Below are 18,967 nucleotides of genomic sequence, written 5' to 3'. Positions count from 1 at the left end.
GAGACCAAAATAGAATTTTTTGGCTTAAATGAGAAGCATTATGTTTGGAGAAAGGAAAACGCTGCATTCCAGCATAAGAACCTTATCCCATCTGTGAAACATGGTGGTGGTACACGGGCGATTGCTCTAATGGCCCTTTTCCACTACCCTTTTTCAGCTCACTTCAGCTCGCTTCAGCTCACTTCAGCCCGACACGGCTCGCGTTTCGACTACCAAAAACCAGCACGACTCAGCTCGTTTCAGCCCTGCTTAGCCCCTAAAACTCGCACCGTTTTGGAGTGGGGCTGAAGCGAGCCAAGCCGAGCTGAGTGAGGCTGGGGGCGTGAGCAGACACTCCCCTGTGCACTGATTGGTGAGGAGGAGTGTCCTCACATGCCCACACACGCCCCGCGAGCGCGCTGGGATCTGTAAACACCGCAAACCCGGAAGAAGAATAATTACGAATTACGAGAATTTCTGAAGCCTTATGCGCCTCGCCTCATCTATACGCTCTTGCCAGTATCTGTTGGCGTTGTCGGTGACAACAAGCCACAGCACCAAGACCAGCAACACTAACGACTCCATGTCCTCCATGTTTATTGTTTACTCTCCGGGTCGTGAGACTACCGCTTAAAAGCTCACTGAATCAGTGACATACAGAGCATCATGGACGAGTTCGCGGAGCGCAAGGCTCGTCGTATGCCCTTCAAATAATGCGCGCAGTAGGCTATTGATGTTTTATTATGAGCCATGTACAGTATGTCACCTGTTTTTTTGTTTCTGAGTTACATGTTCGTTTGAAGGACTTAATGTACAAAATAACATAGTTGCACCCCGTAGTGTTGAAATTGGTAAACACAGTGCATTCAGTGAGGTTTGCACTGCCCTCCTTTTATTTCTGACTCTTCCTGTCACCGTTGCAACCTCTGAGCGCTCATTCGTATGCCCTTCAAATAATGTGCGCAGTATAGGCTATTGATGTTTTATTATGAGCCATGTACAGTATCCTAATGTTTTTTGTTTCTGAGTTACATGTTCGTTTGAAGGACTTGATGTACTAAATAACATAGTTGCACTCCGTAGTGTTGAAATTGGTAAACACAGTGCATTCAGTGAGGTTTGCACCGCCCTCCTTTTATTTCTGACTCTTCCTGTCACCGTTGCAACCTCTGAGCGCTCATTCGTATGCCCTTCAAATAATGTGTGCAGTATAGGCTATTGATGTTTTATTATGAGCCATGTACAGTATCCTAATGTTTTTTGTTTCTGAGTTACATGTTCGTTTGAAGGACTTGATGTACTAAATAACATAGTTGCACCCGGTAGTGTTGAAATTGGTAAACACCGCAGTTGCGGACATTTTGTAGCCTAAAATGATGTTATGATAAGCTTTAATAAAGGGCCCGGTCATTTGCCCCGCCCCCGGCCCGGCTCTGACTTGTTCCGCCACTGTCACTGATGTCACTGTTTGCGCTGCTTAACGACATCACGTGACGTCCACCCACTTTCGCTAACTCCACCCAATGTGTCCACCCACTTCCAGCCAGCACGGTTCAGCGCGGTTGTAGTCGAAATGCAACTCCAACAGCCCCGCTCAGCTCGACTCGGCACGGCACGGCTCAGCCGCGTTTGTAGTGGAAAAGCGGCATAAGACAACGAGGGAGGCTCAGCCTCCTCTAAAAATGCCCTTATAACTTTAATGTGTGTGTGAGTTTCTCCCCCTCGTGACAGCGCGATGCAGCGCAGCCTCAGTGGGCTTCAATGGCATTTGGGAGCTATGCGCTTTTCAATCTCAAAATGCAAGATGATTATTGGACAAATACTGCGAAAATGCCCACCTACGGACTCCCAGCCTCAGTGGACTTCAACGGCATTTGGGAGCTCTGCGCTTTTCAATCTCAAAATGCAAGACGATTATTGGACAAATACTGCGAAAACGCCCGCCTACGGACTCCGAGCCTCACATGGGAGGGACATGGCAGTTTCCGCGAGGAGACTGGTGATTGGTGAAAGCGGCCGGATATTTTCTTTGATTGACAGCTCGTTTCAACTATAGACAGGCAGCGGTGAATTTCAGTTCAGTCCCATGCGGATTCGCAAGTGCTGTGGTGTATTGTAAGAGATCAGCTTACATTTCGATTTCATTCATTACATACGGTTTCTACCAGCTTTTTTAGTTTGTATATATTTTCATTGTAAATAAAGTGTAAATATAGTGTTGTCAAGTTTGCTATCTTAGTTCCAGAAATTTCGTTTATTTGAGTGACTGAACTTGAACTTGAGGGGGCTAGTCAGCTAGCAAGAAAGCTGCGCACGGATGCCAAGCATTGCTGATTTAATTTTGGCGAAGCCATTTGCCAGTCTTCCTTTCGAGGAAAAAATTAAAGAGGAGGGTAGACCAACGCCTCAAACTGACTTGGTGAAAAAGGTAGGGAATAATACTCGTTCCTTTCAGCTCTCCTGGTACGAGAAAGTGAATTGGCTAACAGCAAGTGACCCACATCAACAACAGTAAATAGGCTACTTTAGTAATATGTCATGGATGGACCAAAAATATAGAATCTATTTAAAATGTTTATGCTGAGTATATTATATTGGAATATATATTTTTCTGGATATGAATTAAACACAGCTACAATTTGGAAAACATTTTTAAACAAAAACACAGCCGAGAACATTTCACACTACAGACCTGGATTAAAAGTGAAGGGTTATCAAAATTGTCAATAAAACATTTCTCAGTCAAAATAAGTAAAATATAGGGAAAGTGTCATTGAATGAAATGTGTGGCACCCAGCTCTACTGCTGAGGTTCCTGACAAAGAGCTGCTTTCAATAATGATCAATTTTTAAACAACATGCCACAATTTTAAAATATAAAATGTTAAAATATACCCCCCCCCCCCCACCCACCCATCATGTATATTGGACAGTAGGCTAATGGGCCAAAAGAACCTGTTATTTCACAGTTTGTGACCCTGCCAACAATCAGCCAGATCAGAGGCAAGAGTATGGGCAAAATTGATGTTTTTTCTTTTAAAATCTGGAAATATCGTAACCGACCAGCCTCCCCTGTTTGAAAGACTACCAGCCACCACTGTGGTGGTAGTATCATGGTTTGGGCCTGTTTTGCTGCATCTGCACCAGGACGGCTTGCCATCATTGATGGAACAAAGAATTCTGAATTATACCAGCAAATTCTAAAGGAAAATGTCAGGATATCTGTCCATGAACTGAATCTCAAGAGAAGGTGGGTCATGCAGCAAGACAACGACCCTAAGCACACAAGTCGTTCTACCAAAGAATGGTTAAAGAAGAATAAAGTTAATGTTCTGGAATGGCCAAGTCAAAGTCCTGACCTTTCACAAACTTTCAAGCACCACTGTATGTTGCTTACCTGGGTCAGAGATGGCACCAGGATGCACTAAGGGAAGAAGGCAAGCTGGTGGAGGCAGTGTGATGCTCTGGGGGCAATGTTCTGCTGGGAATTTCATGTGGATGCTACTTTGACATACAGTGGTGCTTGAAAGTATGTGAACCCATTAGAATTTTCTATATTTCTGTATAAATATGACCTAAAACATCATCAGATTTTCACACAAGTCCTAAAAGTAGATAAAGAGAACCCAGTTAAACAAATGAGACAAAAATATTATACTTGGTCATTTATTTATTGAGGAAAATGATCCAATATTACATATTTGTGAGTGGCAAAAGTATGTGTGTTATATGCCTAATATTAATATATGGAGCAGACACACGACTTGGGTTTCCGGTTTTCAACCATAACTTTACTGAACTGATAAAATTTGCAACACCGCCACCTTGAGGCGTCTACATGAACTGCATCATGGTAATGACTTATTTCTACATATCATGACATCTCCCTTTTTTGTTTTATATATATATATATATATATATATATATATATATATATACACACACATATATGGGCGGCACGGTGGTGTAGTGGTTAGCGCTGTCGCCTCACAGCAAGAAGGTCCGGGTTTGAGCCCCGTGGCTGACGAGGGCCTTTCTGTGTGGAGTTTGCATGTTCTCCCCGTGTCCGCGTGGGTTTCCTCCGGGTGCTCCGGTTTCCCCCACAGTCCAAAGACATATATATATATATATATATATATATATATATATATATAAATTCTTAATGGTTATTTGTTATTTGTAAGCAATTAACATTAAAATTTGTGAACAAATTTTTTTCTTTTCTTTGTTGCTCTTTTTTTCCCTTTTCTTGTCTTTTGCTTTTTTTTTTTTTTTTAGTTTCAGTCTCATCTCCATGCTATTCCTCAAGAAGGCGTCTTGGCTTGGAGATGATGCGTCCAGTCCTTGTTCTTGCTGGGGAACTTGGAGGCCCTGTAGGACTGGCTTTTCTTGGTGTTCCGCTTTGTATATCCATGTCACATTTTCCCGGTGTGTTGTCACTCACATTTTGCTGTTTCACATTTTGATTGTCCATGTTTTTGGGTGTGTTGTTTGGATTGTCAATGTCAATGGGTGTGTTGTTTTTTCCTCTTGATTGCACCAGAAACTTTCTGTTCCTTCTGTACACCTGGCCATCAGGTGTCTGAACGACATATGACCTTGGTTGTTCTGAAAGTCCTGTTACCTGGGCTGGATTCCATGTGCCCTGTTGCCAAATCCAGACATTATCTCCAATCTGAAGTTTCTGAAGTGCTCTAGTTCCTCGATTGAAGTATTCTTTCTGTTTCCGTTGTTTTTTTTCAAGTGTTTGCTGCACTGTGTTGGGGACAGTTTGTGGTTTCAACATTTGTGGTGTTGTTGGAAGTCTGGTTCTCACACGTCTACCCATCAACAGCTGGGCTGGCGACACTCCAATGTCCTCCATAGATGTGCTTCTCAGATTCAGCAACGACAGATATGGATCTTTCCCATCGGCTTTAGCCTTTTTCAGCATTTGTTTTACAGTCTGTACTCCCCTTTCAGCCATTCCGTTTGATTGTGAGTGGTGAGGGCTTGTCGTCTTATGAGAAAACTCCCACTCTTTTGCAAAGGTTTGGAATTCACGAGAGCTGAACTGTGGCCTGTTATCTGAAATCACTGTTTCAGGAATTCCATGTCTTGCGAACTGTGACTTGAGATGAGTGATAACTGTTGCACTTCTTGTGTCTGACTTCAGCCACTCTACCTCAATAAACTTGGAATAGTAATCAACTAAGAGGAGATACTCCTGCTGGTCAAAGGTGAATAGGTCAACACCTATCTTCTGCCAGGGCCTTTCGGGAACACTATGTGGATGTAATGGCTCTTTGGACTGTTCTCTCTGATGGGTCATGCACACATCGCAGCTGTTCACCATGTCTGTGATACTTTGTGACATCCCTGGCCAGAAGAGTAGTTCTCTCGCTCGGTGTCTGCAGCTTTCAATGCCTAAGTGACTTTCATGAATGCGCCGTAGCATTTCAGCTCTCATTGCTGCAGGAACGATGAGTCGCTCTCCTTTGAACAGGATTCCCTCCACTGCTGAAATTTCTTCTCTGTAGTTCCAATACGGTTGTATTTCTTTTGTGGCTTGTTGTTTTGTTTCTGGCCATCCGTTCAGAACTGTCTCTGTCAGTGTTCTCAGTGTTGTGTCTTTCTTTGTTTCATTTTTGAATTCTTCTAATTTCTCATTTGACACAGGTAAGTTGGAAATCACCATGTGTACCTGAGCTTCTATGTCTTTATCAGGTGAACCGGTCTCAGGTAAGTATGCTCTGGATAATGTGTCAGCTATGTACATTTCTGCACCTGGCTTGTACTGTACCTTGACTTGGTATTTCTGCAGTCTCATGAAGAGTCTCTGTATTCTTGCTGGAGCACTGCTCAACGGCTTCTTCATTATCGCTTCAAGCGGTTTGTGGTCTGATTCCACATTCACTTCTCTGCCATACACGTACTGGTGGAAACGTTCTGCTCCGAACACAATTGCCAACATCTCTTTCTCAATTTGCACGTAGCGCTGTTCTGTTTCTGTTAATGCACGTGGTGCATAAGCAACTGGCTTGTCTTCTTGTAATAAAACTGCACCCAGTCCACTTTTTGACGCATCGACTGACAATGTTACTGGAAGCTTGACGTCGTAGTACCTGAGCAGAGGAGCTTCAGTGAGCATTGTTTTCAATTTGTTGAATGCGTTCTGATGCTCACCTTCCCACTGCCATGCAACATCATCTCTGGTAAGCTCACGTAATGGCTCTGTGTGTTGTGACATGTTTGGGATAAACTTTGCAAGGTAAGTGACCATGCCTAGAAAGCGCTCCACATCTTTTTTGCATTCTAGTGTTGCCATTTTCTTCACTGCCTCAATTTTGCTCTGATCTGGTTTTAAACCATCCTTTGAGAAGATGTGACCCAGGTATTTAATTTCATCCAGGCCCACTTTGCATTTTTCTTTGTTCAATTTTAAGTTTTTGGCTCTTGCTCTCTCGAGCACTTGTCTGAGTCTGTGGTCATGTTGTTCTTTTGTCTCCCCCCAGACTAACAGATCATCTATGTAGGTCTCAACACCTTCAATGCCTTCAAACAGCTGTCTCACTGTCCTGTGAAAGACTTCTGGAGCCGAATTAATTCCAAAAGCCAGACGGAGGAATCTGTAACGGCCAAAAGGAGTGTTGAACATACATAGGCGAGAGCTGGCGTCATCCAGTTTAAGTTGCCAGAATCCTGAACTTGCGTCAAGTACAGTGAAATGTTTGGCTTTCGACAGTCTGCTGGTTATTTCTTCAACAGTTGGTAACTGGTAGTGCTCTCTCATTACTGCTCTGTTGAGATCACGTAGATCTAGGCAGATTCGCAGTTGTCCATTGGACTTTTCCACAATCACGATTGGATTTACCCACTGTGTCGGCTCTTCGATTTTCATAATCACTTTCATTTTTTCCATTCTGTTCAATTCTGCTTTGAGTTTTTCTCTTAAGGTGACTGGAACTTTCCTAGATGGGTGAATTTTTGGTGTCACACTATCATCAATGCGGATTGTGTGTTCTCCTTCCGGACAGCCTATGCCCTCAAACACATCAGCATACTCTTTTAGGATGTCCATTTCTCCACTTTTATTTAGTGTCATCACTCTCTTGATGAGGCCCATCTCTTCGCATGCCTGAATTCCCAGTATTGGCTTGGCTTCTGATTTGACAACAATGAACTCCAACACAAAGCTTTTCTTTTTGTATTTCACCATCCAGTTGCACTTTCCTTTCACTGCTATTTTGTTTCCAGTGTATGTTGACAGCTTCACATTTGTAGGTTTAATCATATTCCTTTTGCCTAGTCTTTGTAGCAAACTGTAAGGAATTACATTGGCTTGAGCACCAGTATTGAGTTTGAATTTGACTGCTTTGCGGTCCAGTTGCAGCTCTACAGTCTATTCATCTGCTTGTGAGTGTGTCTTTGCATGCACAGCTCCAACGAACAGACTGGCTTGTTGATCCGCGTCGTCATCATCAACTGCATGCACGCTTTTCTATCGGCACATTTTGGCAAAGTGGTTAATTTTATCACAATTCTTACATTGTTTTCCAAAAGCAGGGCATTGACGTGATCCATGCTCAGTTCCACATCGTTTGCAATTAAACGTGCTTGCTTTGTCTTTGTCATTCGGTTTCGTTTTGCTTTTGTTGTCTTTTTTGCGTGTCTGCTTTTGTTTCACTGCATCTACGTGTTTGCCTCCCTGTGCTTGTGCACCGTAATCCTCGTCTTGCATTTTCTTAATTTGAGCTTTAGTAGTTTCCGCAGCGAGACAAAGCTGAATTGTTTCTTTGAGTGCGACATCACCTTCTCGTAGCAACTTCTCTCTCATTGCATCAGATGTGATTCCACACACTATGTGATCTCTGATTAGGGATTCTTGCAATAGTCCAAACTCACATGATTTAGCCCTTAGCTTTAACTCAGTGACGTACTGGCTAATCGACATATACTCTTGCACACACGTGAAAAACTTGTACCGTTCATAGGTTTTTTTCTTTGGGTTACAGTAGTCTTTGAATTTCTCCATTATTTTTGTCAGCTTAAGTTCATCACCGAACTCCTCAAACATGAAGGTATTGTACACTTCAACTGCTTCCTTGCCAGCTACATGGAGAAATAGAGATGACTGTACCTCAGATGGCTTGCTAGCACCTCCAGTCGCAGCTAAATACAGCTCAAACCTTTGCCGAAATCTCCAATTTTCTGACAGGTTTCCATGCTGCAAATCAAGTCCATCTGGTGGCTTGAGTCCTTCCATGCTTGCGACACTCTTGTTTTCTGATTAATTTACTTCTGACACCATGTTATACGCCTAATATTAATATATGGAGCAGACACATGACTCGGGTTTCCGGTTTTCAACCATAACTTTACTGAACTGATCAAACTTGCAACACCGCCGCCTTGAGGCGTCTACATGAACTGCATCATGGTAGTGACTTATTTCTACATATCATGACATGTGAACCTTTGCTTTCAGTATCTGGTGTGACCCCCTTGTGCAGCAATAACTGCAACTAAACATTTCTGGTAACTGTTGATCAGTCCTACACACTGGCTTGGAGGAATTTTAGCCCATTCCTCCATACAGAACAGCTTCAACTCTGGGATGTTGGTGGGTTTCCTCACATGAACTGCTCGCTTCAGGTCCTTCCACAACATTTCAATTGGATTAAGGTCAGGACTTTGACTTGGCCATTCCAAAACATTAACTTCATTATTCTTTAACCATTCTTTGGTAGAATGATTTGTATGCTTATGGTCGTTGTCTTGCTTCATGACCCACCTTCTTTTGAGATTCAGTTCATGGACAGATGTCCTGACATTTTCCTTTAGAATTCACTGGTATAATTCAGAATTCATTGTTCCATCAATGATGGCAAGCCGTCCTGGCCCAGATGCAGCAAAACAGGCCCAAACCATGATACTACCACCACCATGTTTCATAGATGGGATAAGGTTCTTATGCTGGAATGCAGTGTTTTCCTTTCTCCAAACATAACACTTCTCATTTAAACCAAAAAGTTCTATTTTGGTCTCATCCGTCCACAAAACATTTTTTAGAGAGCAGTGGCTTTCTCCTTGCAACCCTGCCATGCACACCATTGTTGTTCAGTGTTCTCCTGATGGTGGACTCATGAACATTAACATTAGCCAATGTGAGAGAGGCCTTCGGTTGCTTAGAAGTTACCCTGGGGTCCTTTGGAACCTCGCCGACTATTACATGCCTTGCTCTTGGAGTGGTCTTTGTTGGTCGACCACTCCTGGGGAGGGTAACAATGGTCTTGAATTTCCTCCATTTGTACACGATCTGTCTGACTGTGGATTGGTGGAGTCCAAACTCTTTAGAGATGGTTTTGTAACTTTTTCCAGCCTGATGAGCATCAACAATGCTTTTTCTGAGGTCCTCAGAAATCTCCTTTGTTCGTGCCATGATACACTTCCACAAACATGTGTTGTGAAGATCAGACTTTGATAGATCCATATTCCTGAAATAAAACAGGGTGCCCACTCACAACTGATTGTCATCCCATTGATTGAAAACACCTGACTCTAATTTCACCTTCAAATTAACTGCTAATCCTAGAGGTTCACATACTTTTGCCACTCACAGATATGTAATATTGGATCATTTTCCTCAATAAATAAATGACCATGTACAATATTTTTGTTTCATTTGTTTAACTGGGTTCTCTTTATCTACTTTTAGAACTTGTGTGAAAATCTGATGATGTTTTAGGTCATATTTATGCAGAAATATAGAAAATTCTTAAGGGTTCACAAACTTTCAAGCTCCACTGTATACATCCTAACTCAACATTGTTGCAGACTAACTACACCCCATTCATGGCAATATTTTCTTTAATGGCAGTGGCCTCTTTCCACAAGATAATACACCCTGCCACACTGCAAAAATTTTTCAGGAATGGTTTGAGGAGCATGACAAAAAGTTCAACATGTTAACTTGGCCTCTAAATTCCCCAGATATCAATCCAATCGAGCATTTGTGAAATGTGCTGGACAAACTAGTCTAATCCATGGAGGCCCTACCTCGCAACTTACAGAACTTAAAGGATCTGCTGCCAGTTTACAACAGCACACCTTCAGAGGTCTTGTGCAGTGTATGCCTCGACAGACCAGAGCTGTTTTGACAGCACAATGGGGACCTCTACAATATTAGGCATACAGTTTTAATGTAATGGCTGATTTGTGTACGAATTATTTGGCTGTTACTGTGTACGCTTCGTTATTTCCTCATGCACTAATAATAAAAGCATGTATTAATTCATCATTATGAAAGTGTATTTGCCTTTTTCATGCCTACCTTGGTTCAAATTTTTATGCAGTTTTAGTGTTTTATGCAAGAAAATAATTTTTGTGTCACACTCTACCCTACATGTCAACTCACAATGATTACTGAGCTGACACTACAAAAATGCTCAGTAGATAAACTAGGCAGTAAATAAAAATAAAATGAAAAACGAGTTCAAACCAGTATGCCATTCAGTATTATTAACATTGCTTACAAGATAGTTGAGCAATATGTCATTAGTACTTCAGACAAAAGTTTGAATGTGTTGATTATTAAACAAAATTGTCATTCTTCCCTTTGAAATTTTATAGTTGTAATGTTGTTAACAATGTGAACAAAGACCTACACCAGATGCCGTCAAGTCCGAATGGTAGTTACAAACTGAGAGTGTTGTGAGAAACTGCAAATGAATATGATACGTTGCTAGTCTGAAAACAAAACAGTTCTTTACACCTGTTGCAATGTGGAATCCCCAGTTAGCGCTCCTTTAAATAGCTAGTACTTAACAAAAGTATGCATTCATCAAACAAGTTCATCTAGTCGGGTCTGATAAGTAAGGACTTAAACATAACAGGGTGTGCTCCTCTCATCATCTCTAGCCGCTTTATCCTGTTCTACAGGGTCGCAGGCAAGCTGGAGCCTATCCCAGCTGACTACAGGCGAAAGGTGAGGTACACCCTGGACAAATGCCGGCCATGGGGCTCGAACCCGGAGCTTCTTGCTGTGAGGCAACAGCACTAAGCACTACACCACCGTGCCGCCAGGTGTGCTCTTATAGAAAGTAATTAATGAAGTGGAGATGTATTTTATTCCTCTTAAACCACAACAATCTTTTTTATTTATTCAAGTATATCATGTTGTATGGTGGTGTAGTGCTTAGCGCTGTCGCCTCACAGCAAGAAGGTCCGGGTTCGAGCCCCGTGGCCGGCGAGGGCCTTTCTGTGTGGAGTTTGCATGGTGTCTGCGTGGGTTTCCTCTGGGTACTCCGGTTTCCCCCACAGTCCAAAGACATGCAGGTTAGGTTAACTGGTGACTCTAAATTGACCGTAGGTGTGAGTGTGAATGGTTGTCTGTGTCTATGTGTCAGCCCTTTGATGACCTGGCAACTTGTCCAGGGTGTACCCCGCCTTTTGCCCGTAGTCAGCTGGGATAGGCTCCAGCTTGCCTGTGACCCTGTAGAACAGGATAAAGCGGCTAGAGATAATGAGATGAGGTAGGTGGAAATGGGATTCATGACAGTTCTCCTCACCAGCAGAGGCCACCCTTTTGCCTCTTACTTCTGAGTCGCTTCCTTGATTAGTCTACGCTGAGAAAATTAATGTTAAACATTTGTTTAAATAAATAATTTATTATTATATTCATGAGATTGTTATTTATTCCTCCTCAGAGGAAGAACACATGGAACATGTTGGACAAGGCATTGGAAAAACTCCTCAAGGATAGTTTGTATGTCAATGTAGAGAAATTTGAATTCCACCAAGTCATGATTTTATGGTTCTAAATGAAGGCATTTCACGATCTCAAGTCCAGGTTCACAAGTGTCAACATCCTGATCCTTCCCTTCCATTTATAGTAGCAGTAGATGCTCCTGAATGTGGCAAAGATGCCATATTATTGCAACATCATGGAAACCAATCCCAACTCCACCCTCATGCATGGAGGATGTAGGAAGAATGCAATGAAGCAATGAATCTAGAATTATGGAGACATTGGTTGAACTGTTGAGAACACCCTTTCCAAGTCCTCACTGATCACTGAAATTTTAAATGTCAATTCAGCTGAGAGATTTAACTCTTGCAAAGACAGATAGTCTTATTCTTCAGCTGCTTCATGTTTACCCTCACCTATAGACCAGGAACGAAGATCAAAGCCATTGCAGTCTCTAGACTCTATTAGGTTGAAGTGTTACCCACTTTCGATCAACCCATTCTGCCTTCCAGTTGCACTGTGGCCCCTTGCTTAGACTTAGTTCCTCCTGCTCCCAGTGGAGCATTGGACAGCAGCAGAAGTCCTCCATTTATCTCGGTCGCTTGCCAGGATCTTTGCCTCTGCTCAGCTGATTCCCATCCCCTCCAGGTCCCTAAGTACTGTGTTTCTCCAGGTGGTCACTGGTCTTCCTCTCTACCTCTTTCCACCCACTGACACCTACTCAACTGATGTCTTTGGATGTCGTCTCTCATCAAGTCTGAGGACATGCCCAAGCATCCACCCATAGAACTGTCACTCACTCAGTGTTTTTTTTTGTTTTTCACACCAGTCTGTGAAAACTCTACAGACTGTTGTGTGTGAGAACCCCAGGAGATCAGCAGTTTCTGAAATACTCAAACCAGTCCATCTGGCTCAAACCAACACCCATGCCACAGTGAAAGTCACTCTTTGAGATCACAGTTTTTCCCATTCTGATGTTTGAACATTGTGAACATTAACTGGAGCTCTTGATTTGTATCTGCATGATTTTATGCATTGTGGATTGGCTGATTAGAGAACTGCATAAAACAGCAGATGTATGGGTGTCCCTAATATATTCACCTTTTTTGGACAGTGTTTTCAACTGTGTGCTGATTTGTTATTAAAATTTCTAAATGTGGATCCTCACTTTGCCTCTGAGCCTCCATTTTTGCATTGAACTTAATGCTGTGGATTGTCCACAAAACAGGTCCTGTTATTGCTTACATTATATCAACTATTTTCATCTTCATTCTTTTCATTTCATTTACGTTTTTTTTTTAAATTTCACAATGTAAAGCATTTTGAATTGCATTTTAAATGCAAGGAAGGTGCTTTATAAATAAAGTTTATTATTATAGATAATAATATTAGGCATATCAGGTGAAAATTCAAATTCAATCCAAATTGCTTGAAACTGCTCTCACTGAATTCAGAATTGATTGCTAAACATCATACTTTTTACAGAATTAAAATAAGTTTATCTGTTCTTGAAATATTACAAATCAAAGACTGAAGAAATGGCTTAATTTTTAGAAAACTAACATAATATTATGTATTAGGAAAATGGTCCAAAATGGGCCTCATTAGCGAATGAGATCAAATGTTTTTTCTTAATAACTTTTTTATTTTTCAAGATATTTACATGGAAATTGGCAAGTACATAGATGGTTGTAAACTGAATACAAAGTTTGAAAAAAATTAGTAAAAACAAATTATGCAAATTGGTATTTAATTAGTGTTAATTATGCTAATTAGGTAAAATGTTAAATCGGGACACTCTCTTCTTCAAAATTTCACCAAATGGCTTTAGTTGTGCACTGTCAAGCTGATCTTAGCTCTCATTTATACTGTACATCACAAAAAAGGAGAAATCAATGTTCATTATAAAATAAACATAAATAAGCTTTGACTGTCATTCAAATCTACCATTCTCTATAAAAAAAGTAATAAAAGAATATTTCTAATAACCTCTTTGTGCTCTGTAGGCCTTTGTATTTCTACGTAGGACCTAATCATGTTTATATGAAAGAATATAAATAATTATTTCGACTAATAGTCACAGCTTTCAAGGCTAACCTCGAAAAAACTGTGTGAGCCACATCCAATAGACAATTCCATTTAATTGAATTGAAATTGACACTCATGTTTCTGACTTCCAGTTTTTTAAAACATCATTCCAACCACTAAGATCTCAATATTTTTTCATCAAAACAACTATAATTATATTCTAAAATAGTTATTTATTTACATGAATCAGTTTGATTTGAAAAAATAAGTAGGTAAAGCTTTGAAAACTCACTTCAAAGTCTCCCGTGAAGTATAACATCAAAACTAGCTGACGGAAAATTTTGCTGAATACTTCATCAGAAACAGTAAGAGCGAGAGAACATCCGTATAAGTTATCTGATTGATATTCACGAGTAATCCAGTTGGAAACCAATCAGAAGAGAGAGAGTCTGACCACTTTCCTGTGACTCAAAAAGCATTGGCAGTTTCCTGACATCCCGCTAGCAGAGAGTGCACTGTATTGTACCAACTTCAACCTGCCGTTACTCCCAAAGTACTGAACAGATCTTAATAAGATAAATTTCTTTGGAAAGCAGAAATTAAAAGCTTTTTAAAGATAGCATTCACGATAGAAAACATTCAAGAGTTAAGCAGTGACAGATTTGGAAACTCAGATGAGCGTCTGCATGGATAATTTTCAGAGCATGGCCAGCGAGCATCTGATATGCCTAATAATATAATTGCAGACTTGATTGTTACAAAGTACTGACATGGGAGACTTCTTCCAAAAATACTCAACAAGTGCAATTTGAGAGAAAACAACCATATCAATAAATTGCACACTTTTTAATCCATTTATATGGCACGTCTGCAACATAACATAACATAACATAACATAACATAACATAACATAACATAACATAACATAACATAACATAACATAACACACCCCTGTTGAACATCTTCTAACCAATCAGAATCAGCCATTCAACAGACCTGTAGTATAAAATGTGATGTATCATCAGTCGATGGGCATCATTTAACTTCAGTGTTATTATTCTAGATAGGTGAAGAAAGTTTAAGTGAAAGGGTCTATTATTTTCTATTATATACATTTATATTATAAAACCTGACATACAAAACTGATTATTTTAATCCAACATCATCATCTACTGAGAGAAACAGTTTTTTAATCTGTGTCAGTTGATCAACACATTCTTTGAGTTTGTCAGCCACCTCATGGACTTTCTGTGCAAGCTGGCTTTTAGAGTTCTTCTTAACTTGATTGTCTTCCTCACTGCAATAGATATCCAAAGCCTGCAGGATGCCAAAACATTCATTACTGACATCTATGAAGTTTATGTTTTCCATTTCTTGAGCAACTCTGGCTATTTTCTCCAAATGAGTACCCATTTCCTTCAGCTTCGAGTCATCCTTCTTTCTGAGGTGTTCCATTCCAATATTAATGAACCTCAGGCACGCTAGAATATCTTCTATCTGTGTGTTGTAGTTGTTTATGATTTTCTCCACCTTGTCCTTGAACTGAGTCCCTTTCTTTTTTTTGGTGAAGGACGCTGATGCCCCTGTGACCCCTCCGGCAGCAGCAATTCCAATACCGACACCAGTTGCCACCAATGAGGCTCCCAAGGTCATTGGGGCGAGAGCAAGTCCTGCTGCAATAGCAACACCACCAACCACGCCTGTGGTGCCTCCTGTGAGCTTGGCAATCCGAGCCTTCTTACCAGACTTGACAATACTCTCTGCAGTGCAGTGGAGCTCCGTGATGCAGTTCAGCAGGTCTGTGTAACGTTGGACTAAAAGCAGCTCATACAAACGCATCGCCGTTTTTACCCTTTGTGCCACTGAGATCAGTGGTCTGCAGGGGAGAGAAGACAAACAGCATCAGGTCACTATTCTATGCTCTGCTATAATGCACTTATTTTTTAAATTAAATAATCATGCATACTTTTTTTCCTCTTCTTGATCGTCCACTGGTAGATTCTTTGACCCTAAAGAAAAACAAACTGGTCTGACTTTTACTCCATTTACACCTAATCTTTACAAAGTCAAAGTAAAAAAAAATGAAAGAGTCCAACCAGTATGCAGTGGATGAGGAATATATGACTTGACCCTTTCTGTTGATATAATTTCATTTTATTTTATTTATAGCACCACCTAGTGGTACAATGAATTAGCACTATGACCATGCACCAGGGAGAAATAATAATAATAATCTCATCTCATCTCATTATCTCTAGCCGCTTTATCCTTCTACAGGGTCGCAGGCAAGCTGGAGCCTATCCCAGCTGACTACAGGCGAAAGGCGGGGTACATCCTGGACAAGTCGCCAGGTCATCACAGGGCTGACACATAGACACAGACAACCATTCACACTCACATTCACACCTACGGTCAATTTAGAGTCACCAGTTAACCTAACCTGCATGTCTTTGGACTGTGGGGGAAACCGGAGCACCCGGAGGAAACCCACGCGGACACGGGGAGAACATGCAAACTCCGCACAGAAAGGCCCTCGCCGGCCACGGGGATCGAACCCGGACCTTCTTGCTGTGAGGCGACAGCGCTAACCACTACACCACCGTGCCGCCATAATAATAATAATTATTATTATCATTAGGGCGGCACGGTGGTGTAGTGGTTAGCGCTGTCGCCTCACAGCAAGAAGGTTCTGGGCTCGAGCCCCGTGGCCGGCGAGGGCCTTTCTGTGCGGAGTTTGCATGTTCTCCCCGTGTCCGCGTGGGTTTCCTCCGGGTGCTTCGGTTTCCCCCACAGTCCAAAGGCATGCAGGTTAGGTTAACTGGTGACTCTAAAATGACCGTAGGTGTGAATGGTTGTCTGTGTCTATGTGTCAGCCCTGTGATGACCTGGCGACTTGTCCAGGGTGTACCCTGCCTTTCGTCCGTAGTCAGCTGGGATAGGCTCCAGCTTGCCTGCGACCCTGTAGAACAGGATAAAGCAGCTAGAGATAATGAGATGAGATTATTATTATTACTACGACTACTACTACTACCTGGGGCATGGTCATAGTGCTAATTCATTGTACCACTAGGTGGTGCTATAAATAATAATAATAATTATTATTATTACTTTCACTCTTGGTGCTTGGGCCCCTAATAACCAACAAATACCTAGTGCTCTTGAAGTACTAAGATTTATATTATTTATATTATACAAGGGAGTAACTTTGATTTTGACACTGGTGGGGACACAAAAGTGATCCAAGGCAGAGCTTCCGAAAGGTGTTTTTTTTTTCCATTAGCAATCATAATTTCATGTCATGCAGATCTTATAGGTTAACGAGGGCAGCCGTGGCCTAATGGTTAGGGAGTTGGTCTTTGGATCCCAGGGTTGTAAATATTGTTGTTGTTTTTTTTTAATTCAATATCTGTATTGTCTGACATGGGGGGGGGGGGGGGGGGGGGGGTCTCAAAATTCACTGACTGCCTTATTGAGACACTCATAAATAGGTGCTACTGGTGGCATTTTCTATTCTGTAATTAAGCTCAAATTTAGTTAAAATGATATTTGGATATATAATTTAGTGATTGCCTATTATAACATGATTATGATTACATTAGTATTGCATTTGTAGTATACCCCCATTTTTTTGTCTTTTTGTTGCACCTCCATTTTCCATATTATGTCTTTTTGTTGCCTGTTTCTGTGTTCGTAACGTGTGTTATGATTTTCACTGCAGATGTGCTTGTGATTTCTTTTATGATCATGCTGCAGTTACCAATATTCGTCTGTAGGTGGCAGTAAAGGACCATGGATTTGTTGTATCTAGCCTAGCCAAGTAGTAGTAGTAGAAAGAGGTCTCTGTAAAATGGTGAACGCAGCAGACTCAGCAGCTGTCACACTGTTGATTCTGAAATGCAAGTCGCACATCTGCATGGCCATGCAGTAGCCTACATCTGACTACTTACATTCTGTAAAACCATTAGGTCTATAAATTTAACATTCATTCATCGAGGATATTATCTAACACCAAGTTACATTGCTCCAGCATTCCTTTTCTCTGCAGCAGCCTAGCTCTGATGCGTCCTGTCACGTTGCTAAACCTGCCTAAGGAGCCGCAGCAATACTTTTATGAAGGGTTTCCATACATCAAAAGGATTTTGTTGAGTTTTTAAAGCTCGACGGAAACCCTGCACTTACATTCTTGACTTTGAAGAAGAATGAACGAATGTCTCTTTTCTTGGGAGGGGGGCCGTCATCCACGATACTCAAGTCAGCATGCGAGTCGTAGGGCAAGCATGCATGGACATCGAAGTCCAGCTCAATCTGTAGGCTGACGGAGAGTGGGGGGTGCGTGGGATAGGTCAGGTGTGTACGTGTGAGATACGGGGGGTTGATGGGCGGGTAGTCACGGCTGCTATGGGAAGTGTGCTGCTTTTACAGCAGATGGAGTGACAGCTGGGATAGCCAACCATGTAAGTTAGCGAGAAACAGGTAGCTAATCAGAGAATGATATCTACGTTAGCATAGACATATAAACATAGACGCCGCCTTCTGCATAGAATCATACGTCATCCTCGCCGCCATATTGGATGTGGCAAAGTGGAGATTCTTCAACCGTCTCTGGTATAGCGTCTAGACAGTAGCCGAGAATAAAGATGCCTCATTCATGTGCTGCGTTTAACTGTACCAACAGGTTTACCATCCAAACGAGATCACATGGGATTACCTTTCACAGGTGAGACTGGAAAAATACTTTTCATTGTATTTGGTCATTATAACGTAATTTTACGAACAGATTTTTCTGACTTTGTGGCTAATATGAAGTCTCGCGTATAATAGCCGCTCGGTGAAACCTGTCTCCAAACAACGAAGTATTTCCTTCATAACTACGCTGATTGTTGTTAGTTGCTTAGCTAACTTTTCACATACTATGTAGGTTTCCCAAAAATAAAGACATGAAAAAGCAGTGTGAGACAGCTGTGCGACAGGAAGGGTTTTCTGCTACTCTGTCATCCATGCTCTGCAGTGAACACTTCAGAACGGAGGATTTTGACAGAACAGGTCAGACAGTCAGGATCAGAGATGGAGCTGTTCCTTCAGTCTTCAGTTTCCCAGCTCATCTCTACCGGGTACGTGTATAGTTATAAGTAGTGAGAATTAGATAATACAGTGCCACACTATGATGAACGTTTTTGAACGTATGATGAATGTTTTTAACCTTTCTGAATGTGAAGGAATCAGTGATGTATTT

General features: G+C 41.5%; 1 protein-coding gene across 1 annotated transcript in view; it reads right to left on the bottom strand.

Moving 5' to 3' along the window:
• Positions 1-13,374: 13,374 nt before the first annotated feature.
• LOC132884850 (uncharacterized) overlaps positions 13,375-18,967 on the bottom strand; it is a 32,088-nt gene continuing 26,495 nt past the window's right edge. Inside the window, exons 11-12 of the mRNA XM_060918846.1 lie at positions 15,701-15,743; positions 13,375-15,610 (exon numbers count right to left, since the gene is read on the bottom strand). Of these exons, the coding sequence (XP_060774829.1) occupies positions 14,881-15,610; positions 15,701-15,743 (773 nt within the window). The 3' untranslated portion in view covers positions 13,375-14,880. The remainder of the gene's footprint in view (positions 15,611-15,700; positions 15,744-18,967) is intronic.

Source organism: Neoarius graeffei, chromosome 4, assembly GCF_027579695.1.
Source record: "Neoarius graeffei isolate fNeoGra1 chromosome 4, fNeoGra1.pri, whole genome shotgun sequence".
Lineage (NCBI taxonomy): Eukaryota > Metazoa > Chordata > Actinopteri > Siluriformes > Ariidae > Neoarius > Neoarius graeffei.
This window is presented reverse-complemented; position numbering and strand designations above follow the sequence as displayed.